The 20,598-nt window shown below is 37.4% G+C and overlaps 1 protein-coding gene across 1 annotated transcript; it reads right to left on the minus strand.

Annotated features, from left to right (window-relative positions):
* Nucleotides 1-922: 922 nt before the first annotated feature.
* Nucleotides 923-20,038, minus strand: rbm46 (RNA binding motif protein 46). The gene is given in 13 exon segments (XM_042512770.1): nucleotides 923-1,001; nucleotides 3,094-3,382; nucleotides 3,509-3,519; nucleotides 4,780-4,871; nucleotides 8,083-8,282; nucleotides 11,860-12,265; nucleotides 12,268-12,300; nucleotides 14,681-14,778; nucleotides 16,694-16,823; nucleotides 17,059-17,215; nucleotides 17,977-18,157; nucleotides 18,821-19,003; nucleotides 20,020-20,038. Coding segments are annotated over 12 exon segments (1,797 nt in total). The 3' UTR covers nucleotides 923-1,001; nucleotides 3,094-3,095.
* Nucleotides 20,039-20,598: the final 560 nt, after the last annotated feature.

Consider the following 20,598-nt stretch of genomic DNA (forward strand, 5'->3'; position numbering starts at 1 on the left):
ATTTTTAATTTATTAACTCATGTCTGCCTGATTAAGGGTTTCTTTTAAATTTGTTTAAATGAATTATTTTTTCTAATTGAATTAAAGTTGATAAAAGTCCCAGGGTATTTTAATTTATTCATTTTATTTTTCTATTTATTTCGTATATTCTGTCAACTGTATTTTGATTAATTTGCTTTTTAATGAAGATACATTTGATAAAACTCCCAGGATCTCACTCTTTTTATTAAAACTGACACATCTCATTAACTCCTCTGCAATAATTTGTTTTAACTCTTATTTCAACATATTTAATGATTTTGAACTTTTCCTTACCTGCTTCTTCTTTGTCTTTTTTGTTTCCATCTTTTTTCCTTCCCTTCCTTACTTCCTCTCTCCGTCTTTCCTCTTCTGTCTCTTTCATGTAAATTTTAAGGACGTAGGTTAATTTGTCGGAAAAATAAAAAACTAACTGAAACATTTGCAGGTAGATTTGATGGAAGATTTGACGCTGAATTTGGTTTGACGGTAGATCTAACGGCAAATTTAGCGGTAAATTTGGAGGCAGATTTCATGTCGATTTGATCATATTTGACGGCAGATTTGACGGCAGATTTTGAGGAAGAGTTCAAGTAGATTCGGTTTTTGATTCGAGGGCAGGTTCGATGTACACGTGATCTCGTGGTTCTTTGAGGTAAAACGGAGCCGGAGGAGGAGAGGAGGCCGACACTGACATTTAACAGAGGTGGAGAAAACGCGTTTTATCAGCTGGATTTGTCCTTTTCTGTTCGAGTTTAGTTTGTGAATCAGAGGAGACGGACAGAAGACGCCGAGCGGCTGATTGTGTCCCTCCCTCGTGTCTGAGAAGTGAGATTACATTTAAAACAGACCGAGACAAACACACAAGCTGTCCCTCTGTGAGTGTGTGTGTGTGTGTGTGTGTGTGTGTGGAGGTGTAATCAGAGTAAAAACAGTCCTGCCTCTCCTGCTTCTCGTCCTCAGATCCTCACCGCTGAGTCGTCCTGAAACAACACGGCACAGCTTCACCTCTCTGAGATCAAACGGCTCACGTCAGAATAAAACGAGATAACAGCTGAGATCCAAACACACGGACAAAAAACCGTCTGAAATCTGCTCCCAATCTAAAAAACATAAAACAGACATGACAGAAATGTAAAGCTGCGTGTAGCGACGCCCCCGAACAGTTTGTTTCACGGACAGAAGTGATTTTTTTGTTGTTAATACGCAGCATTAAAACCCGAAAATATTAAACACAGGCGGCTGAAATCCAGCTAACTGAACATCGAGGGTCACAGTTTGAGATAACGAACAAATATTGGACTTCTGCATCAATTATTTCTGGATTATATAAAAGGAATAATTCACACTCAAACAATATACACTGTACGGTTTAAAGTGCTCACTATGGAGGACAAAAAATGATGCGTCAATATTAATAAAAATAAATTAATGAATAATTTACCAAATAATAAATAAATAAATACAGAAAAAATGCCGTTTATGACCTCCCATCTCATTAACACACAGACACACAAATAAATAAATGAAGTTGCCCAAAAATGTAGACGAGGCTTTTAGATATTCATTAATTTCCTACTCTGTCACAAACTTTTACTTTTTTACGCATCTATTTATTTATACAGTTACTTATTTATAGGGCTGCACCTAACGATTATTTTTTTATCTATTAATCTATCGATTATGTTTTCGATTAATCTATCGATTATTATTTTATCGATCTGTTATTTTTTATTACTCAATAAATATAACAACGAATTTACTGAACATAACATTTTAAATTTGTCATACTCTGCAGCGCATTATTCCCCAACCAAAAACAGCCCAGTCTTCACTGCTAATCTGTGTCTGACAGTCTGATGTAAAGTCTCTCCAAAATAAAATGAATGCAACAGTTTGTTTCACTCTTAGGAGGAGTAACAAAACAGTTCCTCTTTGTGACAGTAACAAACGTCAAATCTAGCAGCCAAATCATCTGACAGTGAAATGACTGCAGTTTGAATAACACTAAAACTTTTCTCTGACAGAAATAATCATAACTCGTCCATCATTTCTGCATCACAACAGTCCAGCCTGAACTGGGCGTTAAGGCGCACCGCTGCCTGCTGATGTGAGCGCTGGATTTTCATATTTATAAAGTACATATTCCTCATTTATGCAGGTATACAAGCTCCTGCAAGGCTGACAACCACATCCTGTTGATGTTTCAAAATAAAATGCATTGTATCAGCAGCTGATGGCATTCTGTCCACAGAGACACAGTCAGAGGGCTTTTGTTTTGAAAGGGAAGCAAAGAAGTTGAGGTAAAACAAACATCTTAGTATTTCCTCATCTCTGTGACAGAGACTTTAAACTGCAGTATAAAGTGGTAAAGAGTCATCAAACGCGAGCGTCACGTGTGAAAAAACGGCGAGCCACCGTTTCTGTAGATGTTCTGCGGCTCAGACGAGCCTGACAGGCGCTGCTCAGGGGAGCAGTATGCACGCTCTAACCGGATACACGAGCACCGAAACAGAAAACAACACGATCGCCGCTGCTCGCGCTCTCATGACGCGCGCTGTGTGAATCGGTGTGACGCGTCAACGCACATTACGTGAATCGATGTATTCACGTAATCGATTACATCATATTTCACTTCATATTTATATACTAAAGTATTTATTCATTTTTACATTTATTTATTTCCATATTCATTTTAATACCTTTATTTATTAATTCCCATATTTATTTATTTATTCCTGCATTTATTCATACATTTATTGATTTATTGTATATTTATATTTATTCCTATATTTATTCCTACTTTTCTTTATTTCCTTTTTCTTTATTTTTTTTTTAAACACAAAATTTACTATCAAATGTATTTAGTTATGTATTTATTTATTCATACAATTCATTTTTTGGTCAGAGTTTTACTTATTTATCGACACTTCAGCTGTTTTTCGTACTTCATAATCATCTCTCTGGGTGTTCAGCAAATAATTCCTACATTTTCGGAGCGTGAAGATGTGATTGATGCTGTTAGAGGTAAAAAGTTTGGTGTTTTTTATGTTATGTGTTATGTGTGCGTCTCACCGTCAGTAGAAAGGCGACGGCGAGCTGATGTAGAGCCTCTGCGTTTGGGACGCGGCGGGGCTGAGCGTGGACAGCGATCGGAGGGGAGTCGGGAGACTGAAGGGGGACGGCAGGGGAGGAGGACGAGGCGGAGGAGGAGGGGGAGGAGGAGGAGGAGGGGGGACGCAGGAGGCGAAGGCTCTGCCGCCGCAGGTCAGCAACCCGGGACTGGAGACGGCCGGGGGGACGGGGAGCGGAGGAGACGCGCTGCTGGGAGAATCACAGGAAGCTGCGCTCAGCGAGGACGAGTCTGGAGGAGAGACAGGAAGTGAAAAATGAAACAGTCCCTTCAGAAAAGTAGCTAAATATTCGTCTAAATAAACAGTGAGCTGACGTAAAGAATGCAGGTTTAAAGTGTTGAAAAACTGCATCCAACCTTCGTTCAGCCTCGAGGTCACACGGAGACCAAGTGAACACAAACACGACTCTAAACAGAAAACTCTGCAGGGTCACTTTAAATATCACTGCAATAAATCACTAAATAACACCGAAAAAGGCTGAACTTTAGACTCTTTTTCTTTGCAAACGCAGCTGCAAGTGAAGGCTGAACGATTCATCTTTTTTAGATTAAAACTCCAACGTGAAAAGAGTTTCTTATTTTAAATAACTTTACATTCTTAAGGTCAAGGGCGTCTTGTCTTTTACAGATCTTCAATTCCTGCATCGTCTATAGAAAGAATACCAACCGTGACTACGTTTAATTATAAAGCCTGTTATATAAAACATCACAAATGACAAATCTGCCAAAAGAGGTTTTTAAAATCCAAACAACAAACAACACCAAGTAACGACACAGGACGAAGACGGAGGAAAAAAAAGTGAGGCGATCAATATTTTCCTCAAAAATAATGAAAATTACAAAGAACTAGAACTGTGATGCCACAGTGACCTTTGAATACCAAATTCTGATCAGTTCATTATTAAGTCCACGTGGATGTTTGTGCCAAACTTGAGGAAATTTCCACTTGAGATATCACGTTGATGAGAATGAATGAGATGCAAGGTGACAGTGACCTGTGACCTTTAAACATCAAAATCTAGTCAGGTCATTGTTGAGTCCAGGTGGACGTTTATGCCAAATAGAAATAAATACCCTAAAGGGTTTTTTTAAGATATCATGTAAACGAGAATGAGACAGACGAATGCAAGGTCACAATGACCTTTAGCCATCAAATTCTAATCAGTTCATGTGAGACTCATAGTGGACGTTAGTGCCAAATTTTGAGAAATTCCCTAAAGGTGTTCTTTAGATAACACATTCATGAGAAGTAGATGAATGCAGGGTCACAGTGACCTTAGACCGCCAAAATCTAAACAGTTCAATGTTGAGTTCAAATGGATGTTTGCGACAAGATATGACTGAGATATTGTATTTACAAGAATGAGGAAAGAGCTCAGAGTCACCTTGACCTTTGACCACCAAAATCTGATCAATTTATCTGTTATTTCAGGTGAACGTTTGTGCCAGTTATGAAGAAATTCCCTGAAGGTTTTCTTTTGATATCATAGTCACAAGAATAGATGGACAACGTTAAAATATATTGCCTCTGGCCAAAGACTCTGGAAAAACTACAAAATATGACTTTATCATCCACTGAAAAATGAACCTCAGTGGCCTCCACCGTTTCTGAAAATGTCAGCACGTACGTCACAACTCCTGAACTCTGAGCTTTCAGAGAAATTGCACTGACGCAGCCGTGAATACCACGAGAGGAGGAACACGGAGAACACGACCCCGTCTGAAGGCAGCATATGCATAAAAAGAAAAAACCTCCACCATAAAAGCTGGAAAATGCACCTTTGATGAACATCATATAGAAAAAAGATGCTCAGTGCAAACACTTTAACTGAAAGTCGCTTGTGTGGCACCAATTTCTAGAAATGTTGGAGTAAAATCGTAAGGAGCTGCTCGAAGAGTAAGAAGAGTCGGATTAAAAGTGTCCCCCACAGGACGGACATCCAGTCAAACCCCAAAATTTCCTCTTCATGTTTTCAAAAGTGTCGGGAAAAAATTTAATAGCATGAAGTTTTATCTTTATGCTCTCAAATGTCCCGTTTTCTCACTGATGTCTCACTGATGTGAGGACGTCTCTTTGAGGACCACATTATACTGCATGGACGGGTGAACCGATGCTGCACTTTACGCTCCGTCCCCAGAGACACAGTCAGAAAGATGCCACTAAGACAGAACAGCAGTGTGCTACCACAAAGGCATGATGGGAGATTATTTAAATATCTCAGTGTCCTGGAGGGACGCGTGCGATTAGTCGGTTAAATAATTAAATGCTCCGCCTGGTCCTGATCTAAATACCGTTATCTTCTGCCTTCTGCTCAGCAGCAACAAAGAAATGAATTATATTAAATATACCACATGCAAAGTTCTTTTTTTTTTTTAATAATCACAGCCTGTGGTATCGCAATGATTCGCGTTATTATTCATTTTTATACATAATTATTTTTTGTGCAGTTTACTCACACTCACTTTTCACAGTCAGGCTATAAAAACATTACATATTAAGGATTTTCTACTTTATTGTTTTCACCAAAATCAGTCCTATTAATTAATATAAAATTTGAAAAAGAATTCAGAATTTTAACCTTTTAAATGCCAGGTTTTTGTCATGACACTACTACGTTTGATTTATTAAAAAACACAAAAAAAGAATTATTTTCAATAAAGTCCATTCAAAGCATTTTTATTTTTTATGTTGCTGCTGACAGCCTGGGATATGTCAATGAGTTAAAGCAGAGTTAAAATCTAGTTTCAGCACGTAGCGACTCACATCTCTTAATTTGAGTCTAAATCTAAACGTGACTCAGAGACGCAGATGTTTAAATGCAGATTATTTCACTTTCAGTAACACTGAAGGGAGTCTGGACGTGTTTCCCGCCTGTGAGCTCTGCAGGTGATACTTATTTCCAAATATCTCATATTGAACAGAACTCCTCAAAGCTGCGACATGTTGCTCCTGCAGCCAGGCTTGATCGACGCTGGCACGGCGAGGAGCTGTGATTGGCTCACAGGCGGCTCCAGGTGGCAGCGGCTCAAACTCGCAGCAGCTGTCAGACAACACACACAACACACACAACACACACAACACACACAACACACACAACACACACAACACACACATACAAAACACAGCTGCCAAAGCCGCCGCTCTCTGCTGCATTCAGGTGAGCCGGTAATCAAACGCCTCCTGAAACTCACCGACGCTCATCGGCCCCGTTTCCTCGCAGCGTCCGGCCCAGTTTCATTTCAGCGGGCAATAATGTGAGTGTGAATAAATGATGACGGAGAGATGGAGACGGTAAAAAAGTCATATTACAGATTAATGTGCTGCTGCGGCTGCAGGCTGCAGAGAGACGAGCAACTCTGCATTAATACAGAGAGACGCTTTAAAATGCATCAGGTGAGCATGTTTATATACTGTCCACTGCACTCTGTCTGCATGGAAACTGTTACAAAACACACACACACACGCACGCACACACGCGCATACACATACATACACACACACACACACACACACACACACACACACACACACGCTTCATTATACTAAACTGCATTAATATTGAACAGCATCATTTCTTTTGCTTTATGGCCTCAGCCGACACGTTTTCGTCGCTCTGCTACACTTAAACACGTCTGTCAGCGAGAAAACACACACTGAACAAACTGGAGAAATTAAAGTCACGGTACGGCAGTTTGTGTCACTCAGGAGACAAAAGACAATATTTCAACATCGTCTTTGATAGGTCAATCACTCCAACACCAGCCAATATAAATTATAATTCTTATGGCCTGACACGTCGTGCATAATGTACCAGAACTTAGAATATAAGAAGTCAGCATTGATTTATGTAGCATTTTAACCCTTTGACACCTGAGCTGATGAATCTTTTTCAAAAACATTGGCAACTTCACAAGAAATCACCCAAAAACAGCAAGGAAGTACTGAAACGTTTTAAGAAAATTACCGAAAAGAAAAGAAAAAGGTTGAAAAAGGAGCTAAAATGCACTGAAAAAAAAAAATTTATTGTTAAAAATCACTTTGAATTAACGCTCTGGTATTCAACACAATCACCGTGATCACAGAGCCAAAACTCTTCAGTTCTGCACGCTCAATAATCATTATAGTTTAATCTAAATGTGTCAATGTGCAGAGGAGCCCTTTGTGCTGACGGACAGCTCAGGGACAGACAGGGATAGACAGGGACAGACAGGGACAGACAGGGACAGCTCAGGGATAGACAGGGACAGACAGGGACAGACAGGGACAGACAGAGACGTCATGTTTGTCAGCTCAGAGCAGCTGGAAGAGTTCAGGCGTTTGAAACAGCTGCTGATAATCAACACTTTCATGAGCCATTCGTCTATAAAACATCCAGCAAATACAGAACAAATCGAATTTTTTTCTTCTGTAAACTTTATCGCTGCGTCTGAACTCAGAAACCTCGCCGTTAACAGTTTCAGACTTTCTGAATTTAAATCGTGTGCCAGCACGTAAAGCTCCTCCGGCTGCCGGCCCCCTCACCCCCGCCAAGTTGTGTGTGCTGCTGGAGGACGCCAAAGAGCTCGCTGCACAGACGACCCTGTGGAACCTGGGTACTGTTCAACACACACACACACACACACACACACACACACACACACACACACACATAAAAATTCACACACATAAACGTGTGTTTATTTACTCCACCTCTGCTGTTATTTATACATTTTTACTGGCTCGTGGCTAATAATATAATATAACTTTAAATACATAACCATGATTATTTTGATTTTTCTATTCAATAATTTTCTAAATTGAATAATTTCTTCAAAAATGAGGAGACTGATGTTGAAGACAACATGTACTGCTGGTCAGGTATTGTGCATAAACAGTAGTTTAAAGTGTGTGTGTGTGTGGGTGTGTGTGTGTGTGTTTTTGGTGTGGACACCTTGTAGAGCAGCAGCAGCCTCCCGTCCTGTCCCGGGGTGGAGTACAGGTGGTACTCGGGCAGAGACCAGTAGTTTTTTCGGCAGTACAAGTCGAGCAGATTGACGGAGGAGCCGATCTGACTCTGCTTCAGAGACAGCAGGCTGGTGGGGGACAGCGGCGTGCCGGGGAACAGCGGGAACACGCTCCTGTCCAGGTCATCTCCTGCAACAGAAACAAACGCCATCATGCAATTTTGACATTTTTTTGCAACATGCATTTCAAAAATCTTCTCCTAATTTTTTTTTTTTATTAAAAAGCTGTTTAAAAACATGCAACCCAAACCTGTTTTTTTAAACAAAAAACAAATCAATAAAATGATTGTTTTTTATTTTTAAAAAATGGCAAAAATGTTTTAAAGTTTTCTATAAAAAAAATTGCCACAACAAGACAGAAAAATATCATGGAAAAATGTAAAAGAAAACAAAAAGACCTTTTTAAAAAAAGTTAATTTGGTAGAAAAAAAATAAAATTTTCAATGTTTTGACTGAGTTTGTTCCTTTTTTTTTAAAAAAAATGTTAGATTTTAGTTGTTTTCTTGTCATACTTGTAAATAACTTTTTCTACTTAATACTGAACTCTTCAACAGATTATCTCTATATTCTGCCACGATGTCACATTATAACTGAGTTTAATAACTAAATATTTTATTGCACCTCAGCTCATTAAAAAGATTAAATTCAGAAGACGACTATCGGCAGTTATCTCTTCCTAAAACGTGACTGACTCAGCCCCGCTCTCTCCTTCTTCTGTTGCTTCCTCTCAAATCTTTCAGTCTCCATTAAGAAATAAGTGAAAATATCAGTTTAATTTTTCCTCAGAGGCCGAGTAATAGAGTCTGAGCTGCCCGTCGCACGAAACATCACCGACTTTAACTGTCCGTAAACAAAACAGGAGAGCTGCCGTTATCACCCTGACGCGTGAAACATCCACTCGTGTTAATAATGTCATTAATCCGGCCGCAGAGTGAATTCATGAGCAGATTCTTCTGCGTCGACGCAGAATACGAACTTTATCTTAAAGCCTGCGGTTTGGTGATGACAGGTAAATGCATGCTGCTCCTTCTGCTCATTAATGGGAATAATTCATCCTCAACTTGTTGTTACTTCAACATCAATAAATCACCGTCAGCCTCTTCACATTTACATTTTAATGAACAAACAGCTGAGCGGCCTGCTCGCTCCTCAGCACGTCCTTCATTCGTCTGCCAGTCAGGCTTCACTTACAGTTTGTCAGATTTTATTTTCAAATGGGAGAATAAAATAAATTAAAAGCAAGAAAAACACCAGAATGCCCATCGGACATATCCAGTAAATAAATGTAAGTATTTCATGTCTGAAAAGGAGTCGGAGAAGCCGAATATTTATTAAATCCTACCTCCTTTTTTTTCAATTTTATCAACTAAAAAAAAAAAAAAAAAAAAAAAGTACATTTTAAACATTAATTTCCCAGTTTCTTCCCCAATATTCACCATGCACACCTTGATCTACAAAAAGTTTCCATCCATGTCTTTTTTTTTCTTTTTAAAATATTTGGCACTTTAAATTTTTTTATTTTTTTTTTTTTAGAAAAAAATTTGGCAATTTTTTCTCTTTAAAAACTTTTGGGTTTGGGTGGGATGTTTTCTTTTTTTAAAAATGGCTTTTTTTCTTTAAAATTTTTGGCAATTAAAAAGGCACTTTTTTATTTAAAAGTTGTGGCAATTTTTAAAGACAAAATTTAGCCATTTTTTCTTTGATTTTCAGGTTTGATTGGCATCAAATGCCTTTTTTTCCACATTTCTTGTATTTTAGAAAGTTTTCAGATTTAAAGACGTTTCTCAGTTTTTGCACGTTTCCAGGACTTCAAGACATTTCTCAGATTTTAGGAAGCTTCTCTGTTTTTAGGATGTTTCTCAGATTTAAAACATTTCTAGGATTTTAGGACGTTCCCCAAGTTTTAGGTCGTTTCTAAGATTTTAGGACATTTCTAGAATTTTAGGACATTTCTCTGATTTTAGGACAATTCTCTGATTTTAGGACATTTCTCTGATTTTAGGACATCAGTGTCTCAGCTGTGTCCTCTGTCGTCTGGGTGTGGGGGATCCTCCTCTGGCTCTTTTTTTGATCAACAAGCTCTATGTTGATGCTGTTTTATGTCTCTGACACCTTATGGAGACTAGAAGGACAAAAACTATTCACAGAGTCAATCACTTTATCTTTACTGTGATTTAGAAAATGGTTGGGGGGCCACCGGGGGCCCCAGATTTGGCCCGTGGACCATATGTTGAGTATCCCTGCTTTAAATCATCTGTCCCTCCTTAAATCCACTCACAAACGTCCCGTCTCTGCCGTCTTCGCTCTGTCCTGACAGTCAAAGTAGCGGCTCGGACATCTTTCCCCTCATAAATATTTCACAGTCCATTTGAGTTAACTCTAAAAACTTTTCTCATTTTCAGAAATGTCCGCGGGCGCCGGGACGCCGGCGTTTTGCTTCATCACCACATTATTATCGCTGCTGCTGAATGAACTGGGTGATGATGGTTTGTAACGGATGAGGAAAAAGCTCCTCTGACGGTGTGAGTGCACCAGACAACAAAAGGCGGCATCAGAGTTCGTGATGAAGCTGCGGAGATCCGGAGGAGTTCGTGTTGGAGCACACTCTTCACCCTTCGCTGAGGTCCAGGAGAGGTATTGATCGGGAGCATTATTTCGAGAGGGAAAGTTGATTGTGGGGAACTTTTTTTGGAGGTAGAGAAATGTTTCAGGTTGTGGAGAGAGTCCTCGTGGAATTGGACGATATTTTACACGTTGACAGTAAATGCACAAAGTAAATACAAAAGATTTGAACGAGAATATTCGTGGAGTTCGGCTTCAGGCTGCACAGTTATCTCAAACGTACATTATCATTCTGCTCCACGAGGACGAAGATTAATCTGCAGCCGTCCGTCACGAGGTGCTGCACACCAACGTTTGAAATTGGCTGAAAAGTGCTTCGACTGTGGAGCCTAAAATCATCACAGTGAAGCGAGCTTTGTGCTGATCTCCCGAATGCGTTTCTTATTGCTGTTAGATGTTCAGTGTTTTTGGGTCCTCTGTCCCGATCAGCCTGACGGAAATGTGAGAGGCAACCAGTTAATTATTTAAACGTTAACTCTAATAATTATTTTTATAATAAAATATTTAATTTTTTGAGATTTTAATAAAATCCTTTTTTTTTTTTTTTTAGCCTTTTTAGGACTTTTGACATATTGACTAAAGACATGTTCATCATAAATAAGGCCTTTAATTTATCAATTAATTTATCAATTAATTTATTAATCATTATTTATTATTAATAATTATTAGGATTGCAGGATTTTTCAAGGATTTTAGGACATTGTTATGATTTTATGATGTTTGTAGGATTTTAGGGCGTCTGTGTGATTTTAGTAAATTTTTTTAATTTTAGGACATTTCTAGGATTTTAAGACGTTTCTAAGATTTGAGAACAATTCTGGGATTTTAGGGCGTTTTTTTAATTTTAGGACAGTTCTTGAATTTCAGGACGTTTCTAGGATTCTAAAACGTTTGATGGATTTTAGGACGTTTATCAGATTTTGGGACATTTTTCAGATTTTAGGATGTTTCCAGGATTTTAGGACATTTCCAGGTTTTTAGGACATTTCTTTGATTTCTGGACTGTCAGGATTAAAAGAAAAATAATTTGTTAAAAATAATTAATAAGTGATCACATTTCACAGAGTAAACTTCCTGCTCACCTGCTGCTCCTGTGTAGAGGGGGTTCCCCAGGCGAGGCGGCAGGGACACTGTCCTCAGCGGGGAGCACGTGTCCCTCAGTCCTCCCATCATCCCTCCGTCGCTCCTGTGCAGGCCGTACGTCCCGTTCCCTCCTCCTCCTCCTCCTCCTCCTCCTCCTCCTGCGTTGTTTCCCAGGTACCCCCTGCTGTTGTACCTCCTCGCGGCGGCGCTCCCCTCCTTCATCCCGGCCGGTTTGGCCAGCGTCACCTCCACGGTGGCTCCGTCGATCTGGGCTCCGTTCATCAGGCTCAGAGCGACGATGGCGTCTTCGCGGGAGTGGTAGTGAACGAAGGCGTAGTCGGTGAGCTTCTTGACGCGCTCCACGGAGCCCGGTTTGAAGCAGGAGAACTCCTGACGCAGCGTTTCTTTTCTTCGGTGGTGCTCAGCATCAGGTTTCTCACCTGGAGACAGGACGGAGTCACCGTTTCTACAATATTTCTCCGACCGAGAAACCGACAAACGACTTTATCTGCCTTCTTTTCTGTGTTTTTTAACCAGAAAAGGAGCAGAGCGCTGATAATAAGTGAGAGGGTTAATGAGGTCCTCAGTTTCCACTGAGTGACGTTCTGCGACTTCTCTGGTGATAAGATTAAAAAAAAGCATGATAATGGATGTTTAATGTGTATTTTAAAAAAATACATAGAAAACATCCCCTCCAAATCAACGAGCATGTTTTCTAATTTTTTTTCTTTAAATTTTTTTGCAATTTTTGAGACATTTTGCTCAAAAAAAAAAAAAAAATCTTCAAAATGTTTTGGCTGTTCTTGAGAAAAAGATTTTGGCACTTTTTTTTCTCTACATTTTTTTGGGGATTTTGGTAAAAATATTATTTAAAACTTTCTGGTGCATTTTAAAGAAAGGAATATTGAATTTTGACATTTTTTTGGGAATTTTAATTTTTTTTTTTTTAAAAAATCATTGATTCTTTTTTACCTTGAAGAAAAGACATTTTCTTTTTAAAAAAAAAAAAAAAAAGAAACCATTTATCACAGCCAGAAACTGATGACACAAAAATCATGGTTGGATTTTCTGATTTTCGTTTTATGATTGACGTTTTATTATACAGGTTTATGAAACAATATTCCTTGACTTTCCCGTTATTTTCAAGGTATATTTAATTTTCCATAACTTTTCCAGGCCTACTTTTGCTTGCTATTTACAAATTCCATGACTTCCACAGGTTTTTCTTGCCCGTCCAAACCGTGGTCGCAGCTTCCAGAAATCACCTCTTTGAGTATCGTCACGTTTTACTCGCCGTGAATAAATAAGACGCAGGCTGGTACTAACTGGGATTACGCCGCACTGAAGGGCTGAAACAACACTGACGGATGAAAAACCTCCTGTAAATCAGAGAAAACGATAACGATAAATCTCAGTGAGGAGGCTCGTCACACACCAGCCGGGGCTCTGTTTACCTCCGGGGCTCTGCGACTGAAATACAGCTGTAACGTGCGTTTGGGTTTGTATTCGTTGCCCTCAGGTCACATCTCAGTCTTTCGGTGAGACAGTAATTGATCCCCCGGAGGCCGAGCAGCTCGCTGTGAGTTTCCTCCCCCGCTGCCTCGCTCTCCGCCTCACCTCTGATCTCCACAATCCCGCTGAGCATCTCAGCAGCTTCCTCCTAAAAGCTAAAAGAGCGGCGGACCTCTGGCTGCAGAGCGGAGCGGCGGAGCAGGGCGACACCTTTTTATTTAAAAAGGCTTTGGAAAGTTTTCACACTGTGGGCTGACTGCTGGGTTTTTGGGATAGAGAGCACAGCTCTGACTCTGACTGACTTTATATAAAACAGACCGGATTATTCTCCTCGTCTCCTGATCCACAAAGGTTTTACTCTGCCAGCCATCAGAGTTCATTTTTATCAATACATTTTCATGACTTTTCCATAACGTCAAGCAAATTTCAAAGTGCATTCTCTGAAATGACCATTGATATTCGTCATCAGCACATCGAGCTGCGTTTGTTTTTAAATGTGCTACAAATAAACATGATTTGATATTTTGGTTCTTATTCATTTCATATTTTAAAAAAAAAAAAAATTTTTTTTTTTACTTTAAAAACATTTTGGTGATTGTTTAAAGAAAAAAATTGCCCCCTTTTTTGACAATTTTAAAAAATATAAATTTTGATTATTTTTCTTTCGTTAAAATTTTTTTTTTGGCAATTTTAAGAAAAATCTTTTTTTTCCCAATAAAAACTTTTTGGCAATTTTTAGACAAAATGTTTTTCTTCTTTTCAGTTTAAAGATTTTTGTCATTTTTTTTGTCCACAGAATTTTGGCAGTTTGGCAATTTTCTTTTTTTAAGTTCTTGGCAATTTTTTAAAGAAATAATTCGGGTAATTGTTTTTTTGGCATTTTTCAAATATATTTTCTCTCTCTCTCTCTCTCTCTCTCTCTCTGAAAATGTTTTGTTTTAGTGGCACAATTTTTGGTGATTTTTAAAGAAAAAAATAGGGATATTTTTTCTTTGAAAAATGTGGCTTTTTTTTCCGATTTCTGTCAAAAACGACATCATTTATTATACCGCTTATCACAGCCAGAAACTCTACACAGAAATCATCATTGGATTTTAAAATGTCCAACACACTGGAACGTCATGTGCTATAAAACAGGTTTGTAAAAGTAAATTCCATGACTTTTTCAAAACTTTCAGGGCATATCAAGTTTTCCAAAAGGCCTAAAAAAATAACTATTTTCAAACTCCATGACTTTCCAGGTTATCCATGACCATATGAACTCTGGTATTTCTCAGCTCTAACTCACACTGACGCACGTCTACTCACATAAAGCACTCTGACGCGCTGCATCACCTCCTCGTCCACGTCCTTCTCAGGCTCCGCCCAGTCCACCTGGATGGACTGACCCCACAGCTGGAAGGTTCCTGTCGAACACAGCAGGAGCACGACAATTACACACCGACAACAACACACACACACACACACACACACTCACTCACTATACAATTATATTTGTATTATCTACATACAAAATAAAATGTAAAAATATAATGAAATAATGACATTCAATAGGATAAAAGATGAAATGAAATTAACCAAAAATCTAAATTCCAAAAGAAGAAATTAAATAAAAAAATAAGACAAAAAAGTTAATTAATTTAAAAAAAACTGTTAAAATACAAAATTTAGGGTAAAATAAAATAAATGAATATATAAAATAAATGTTCTGTTCTTGTTCATATAGCTTACCAAATTTGTATTAAATACGTTCAGCAATGGTAAAAAATAAAATTTAGTAAAATAAAAAGTTGAAGGAAATAAAAAAAAAAATTGAATTTTAAAAAAAGAAAATAGAACAGAAAATAGTCCCTGAAATAAAATAAAATAAATTAAAAGAATAAAACAACAAACAAAAAAACAATATAAAACAATAATGAATTGTGTAAAAAAAAACCCAAATTTTAAAATACAAAAGTGGAATAAAACAAAAAAGCATTTATTTTTTTCCTTATGTTACCATATTTGCATTTCTGTTTTTCTTCAGCGAAGGCAAAAATAAAATAAAATAAAATAAATACAATTAAATGAAATGAAATGAAATTTTAAAATGGGATTAATAATAAATAACGAGGTGGTCCGACTCTTTACCCCTGGGGGGTCGCTGACGGGCTCGTGGGAGGAACCTCAGAGGTGTGTATAAACAGAAATACTGAAACAGGTTTGTGCTGTTCACTCGTCTTTATCTCAGCAGAGGGATAAAAGGGGCCCCTGCAGAGTTTCTGAGGCTGCTGATGGTTAAAAACAGCCTGAGTGTGTTTGTGTTTAATCCGCTGAATTAAACATGCGACAGATCGATGTTCTGTATCAGAGCGACTGAAAAGTTCAGCAGTGCCTCGCAGCGGTCCTGCTCATCGATTAAACACACTATGGATTTACAGGCGGACCGCGCAGAGCTGCACGGAAACGCTGCGACGGCGACAAATCGATCAGAGAGCACATCGAGCCGGCTGAACTTTACCGTCCTGTGCTCTTTGATTAACTAAGTGGTGACAAGTGCACACGCTGCGATTGGTGGATTGGAAATCAATTTCCTGTTAACCCCGAGGCGATATAAAGCCGCTTTAACCGCTGGAAAAGTCCTTCACTTTTTACAGTCGGTGCTCAGTTTTTTGGGGACACCAGGCTGAAAGTAATGCAGACTAAAGTAAAAAAATTTAAAAAAGAAATTGTTGCAAGGACAGTTTTTTGGTATTTTGCCTCAAAAATGGCCATAGAGCTGCTGATTGAGAATCCACATTCATGTATTTCAGTATTTTTTTATCTCACGGCCATATTTATTTATGTATTTAATACCGACTTAAATTTCATTACATATAATGACAACTCAACGGAGGACAATAAATCATTAAAAAAAAGAAAAGATTAAGAAATTGTAACGATTGTTTTTGGTATTTTGCTTTAAAAAATTAATCATGAAAATGCTGATTAATTTAAGGACATTTATCTATTTTACATATTTATTTATTTATTTATTATTTACTTATCTATTTATTTTTAGTATTTTTTTAATATAATATTGACCTGATTGAGATTCTATAAAACCGCATGTCACAGCTGAATAAACTGTATCTGCAGTCTCACTTTAATGTTCCCATCAGACTTCATCGTCCTGGTGTTTTGTGTGTTCTACCTCCCTCTGCTGCACGCAGACAGGAAATGACCACGAGTCAGGCGCACTCGTGGAGCGGCAAGAGGACGAGGTCACAGGTCATGAAGGAAACACGGAGAAGACGCACGCAGAGAGTCAGACGCAGGAAGCAGCAGAGGGAGCGTTTTTACCAGGTATGAGCTTCCTGCGGGCCATGGCGGCTGCTTTGTGGGATTCGTACTCTACGAAGGCGAAGCCTCGATTTCTGCTTTTGTCTGATGAGCTGGGATACACGATCACGTCTACCACGCCGTGTGTCACCTGAACACACACACACACACACACACACACACACACACACACACACACACACACACACACACACACACACACACACACACACAGGAGAGGATAAAATAATTACAGTAAAAATGTTAAAAATGTTTCAGACTCAAGTACAGCCACAAAGTGTGCGTGCGTGTGTGTGTGTGTGTGTGTGTGTGAGGTTGTGTGTGTGTGTGTGTGTGTGTGTGTGTGTGTGTGTCTGTGTGTGTACCTTGGTCATCTCCTCCATGATCTCGTCCTTCCTCTTGTCTTTGGGGATGGAGCCGATGAAGAGGCGGCAGTTGTCCAGACTCACACACACTCCGATGAATTTCCCCGGACGGATCTCGTAGTCGTCCAACATCTGGATCGCTCTCTGAGCCGCCTCTCTGGATCACAATCACAATCACAATCAATCAATCAATCAATCAATCAATCAATCAATCAATCAATAGGAACTTTTTCCAACCTGAACCATATTGACATGTTTTTTTACTATATATATATATATATATATATATATATATATATATATATATATATATATATATATATATAAAAATTACAGTGACATTTCTGAGGTCACATCTGTTCTGAGATACTAAATAATAATTTTCTTTTTTTTCCTTTTAACTGATACTTGATTTTCAAAACTGTAAACTGTATAAATATCAATAAATTAACAAATGTATAAATAAATAGAAATTTAAAGAAAATAAATGTCCTCTTAAAAATATAAGAATGTATTAATGTATTTGTGACTTTTCCATTTATTTCCAGATGTATGTCAACGTTTATTTATTTACTGATACACTTATTTATTCTTGTATTTATTGATTTTACACATTTATCCATTTCGATATTTGTTTATTTACTCCTGTATTCAGACTTTTTATTTCTGTATTTACTTTTATTTCATTATTTTAGTATGCGTTTATTTGTTCCGTATTAACTTACAAATTTTTTTTCATTTCCGTAAAATGTATTTATGTATATGTATTTAACGATTTTAAACATTTATTTACTTCCATATGTATTTAATTACTCCTATATTTATCAATATATATTTACTCCTGTATTAATGTATACATTTATTCCTTCATTTATTTATACAGCTAGTTATTTAATTATTGATATTTAAGTCACGTACCTGTTGGTGTACATGACGAAGGCGTAGCCGCGGTTCTCTCCGCTGAACTCCATCATCAGTCTGAACTCGTAGAGGGCGCCGGCTCTCTGGAACAGCGGCACGAGCTCGTCCTCGTACATGTCTCTGGGAATCTTCCCCACAAACACCTCGCAGCCCCGCGGCGGCGCCGGGCCGTCCCAGCCTGCAGCGCCCGAACACAGCAGAGGTCAGTTATAGTTCAGACGATGGCAGAACAAACTGCATTCACTTAAATCACTTTTTGAAATTATTTTCTACACAATCTAACACTTTTTTTTCAGATTCATTATTAATGATGATATCATCATTTTAAATTAATTTCTGCAAAATGATTATTTATTGTTTTAATATATTGTGATTTTTTTTTACTTATTTTTATTTTTTTTTTTTTTCTTATTTTTAATTTTTTTATTTCTTAAGTGTGCACCTTTTTTGTTTTTTTTACTTTATTTGAAACACAAGTTGAACCAAAAGTCAAGAACCCTGTCAACACCCTGTCAAAGTACAAATACACAGGACAAGTATATCAACAGAAATAAAAACACTGATGAATTTAAAAGAAAATTTAAAAAAAATTAAAAAGTTACATTTTATTGATATTGAGGTCACGCTGACGACCTTGATACAGATTTTTTTATTCATACTGACGATACAGAAGAATAAAAATGGACCTTTTACAGCTTTAATTTAATTTAGGAGCCAATTTGCATAAAAGCTGAGACTGTTAAACAGGTTGTGATGTTTCTAAAACATGTCAGGAATTAACAGACAAACAGAAAGACAGACAGGAAGAAGGACAGACAGACAGACAGACAGACAGACAGACCTGGCGGCGGTCCTCCGTACTTCCTCTGTCCGTTCTCCTGCACTATGTTGTATCCCGTGGTCTCCATAAGGGCGAGCAGAGCCATCTCTTGAGCGCAGGATGCATCGATGTCTTCCTCGCCCACCAGAGGACACACTTTACCAGAATCTCCGTCCATGTCCCCGTCTGACTCTCTGTCTCTGTCTCTGTCTGTCCAACAAACATCCACATTTCAGCATCCTACATCAGGTGTTCAAGGAACGTCAGAAATTTGAAAATCCAACAATAATTTCTGTTTTTGTTTCTGACTGTGATAAATTGGGTCATTTTGGTCATTTTAACAGAAAACATTTTAGTAGAAAAAACACACAAACAAAATCACAAAATTAATTAAAAGCAATAAATAAATGCTTTAAAAAAATTGAAATTTAAAATTAAAAAATCTCAAATAACATTTTTAGTTTTTTTTTTTCTTGTTCTTAAATGTTACCAGATTTGGCAAAAATAAAAAAATAAAAATGAAATGAAACAAAATAAAACAAAATCTTAATTCTAAAAATAAAACAAAACAGAATTTTAAAATAAATGTAAATATATATTATTAATATTATATTATAATATTATATTAGATATTAAACTTAAATTAATTAAATGCTATTTATCTAAAAATAGTTACATAAGAAAATACATTAGAATAATTAAAAAAAAATAAAATACTTTACAAGAGCATCTGACATGTATGTGCTGTCAGCTAACGTCAGCTTTTACTGCGTTTCTATTTTTATTTACAATGACGTGAAATGCTAACGATGCTAACAAAGAAATGTAGAATAAAAACTCTGGTTTTAGTTTGTTTACTGAAACAAGGTTTAGGAAAAATGAACCTAAACTATAAACGTTAGTTTTCAAACGCGCCGTTTAGCTAGCTCGCTGTTCCTAAAAACCGGATCGAGGACCCCTAAAAGCTCCGTGAGCCAACGACTGAGCCACTATAACGTCATGTAGTTAGCTAGTGAGCCGCTGTGTTTGAATACGTTAAAGTACGTTAACAAAACGTCCAAAATAGCACAACACGCTAAAAACAAGCCGTTTACGTCGGCTAACGTTTATGCTAGCTGCTCCGTCCTTACGGAGAGTTTCGCTCCCCTAAAACTCGACCGACGAACGACCGTTAGCCGCTTTTATTTTAGCTAAAAAAACACCGAAAAATAAAGTCTTACCGGCTCTGTCTGCCGCCATTCCTTATCACAACGACAGTTTTTACTCTTCACGCGATAAAAACATCAGCCTGCAGCCGTTCGTACCGCGTAACGTACTTCATTTCAAACTTTGACGCAGGAAAAAAAAACTCACCAATCAACTGGCAGAAATTCTGATTGACGTGGAGGTCAGACCATCTGAGCCAATCAGCGAGCCCATCGGGGGGGACGTAAGGCGGGACAACGTGCGGGCACGTTCTGTTTTAAAGCGACATAAAATAAAATACAATACAATAAATAAAATACAATACAATACAATAAAATAAAATAAAATAAAATAAAATAAAATAAAAAAATAAAATAAAATAAAATAAAATAAAATAAAATAAAAAAAAAAATTTAAAAAAAAAAACATTTTTATTTTTAAAAATCAAAAAGTTTCAAAAAAAAACTTTTTATCATTGAAAGTTTAATTCAATAAATAATAAATAAACCAGTAAACACAAAATAGAAAAAAACTATATGAATAAATATATTTTAAAATACGAATAAAGAATATTTTGGAATAAAACTAAAAATAAATTAATAATAAAAAAAAAA

This window comes from Plectropomus leopardus, chromosome 23, assembly GCF_008729295.1.
Source record: "Plectropomus leopardus isolate mb chromosome 23, YSFRI_Pleo_2.0, whole genome shotgun sequence".
NCBI lineage: Eukaryota > Metazoa > Chordata > Actinopteri > Perciformes > Serranidae > Plectropomus > Plectropomus leopardus.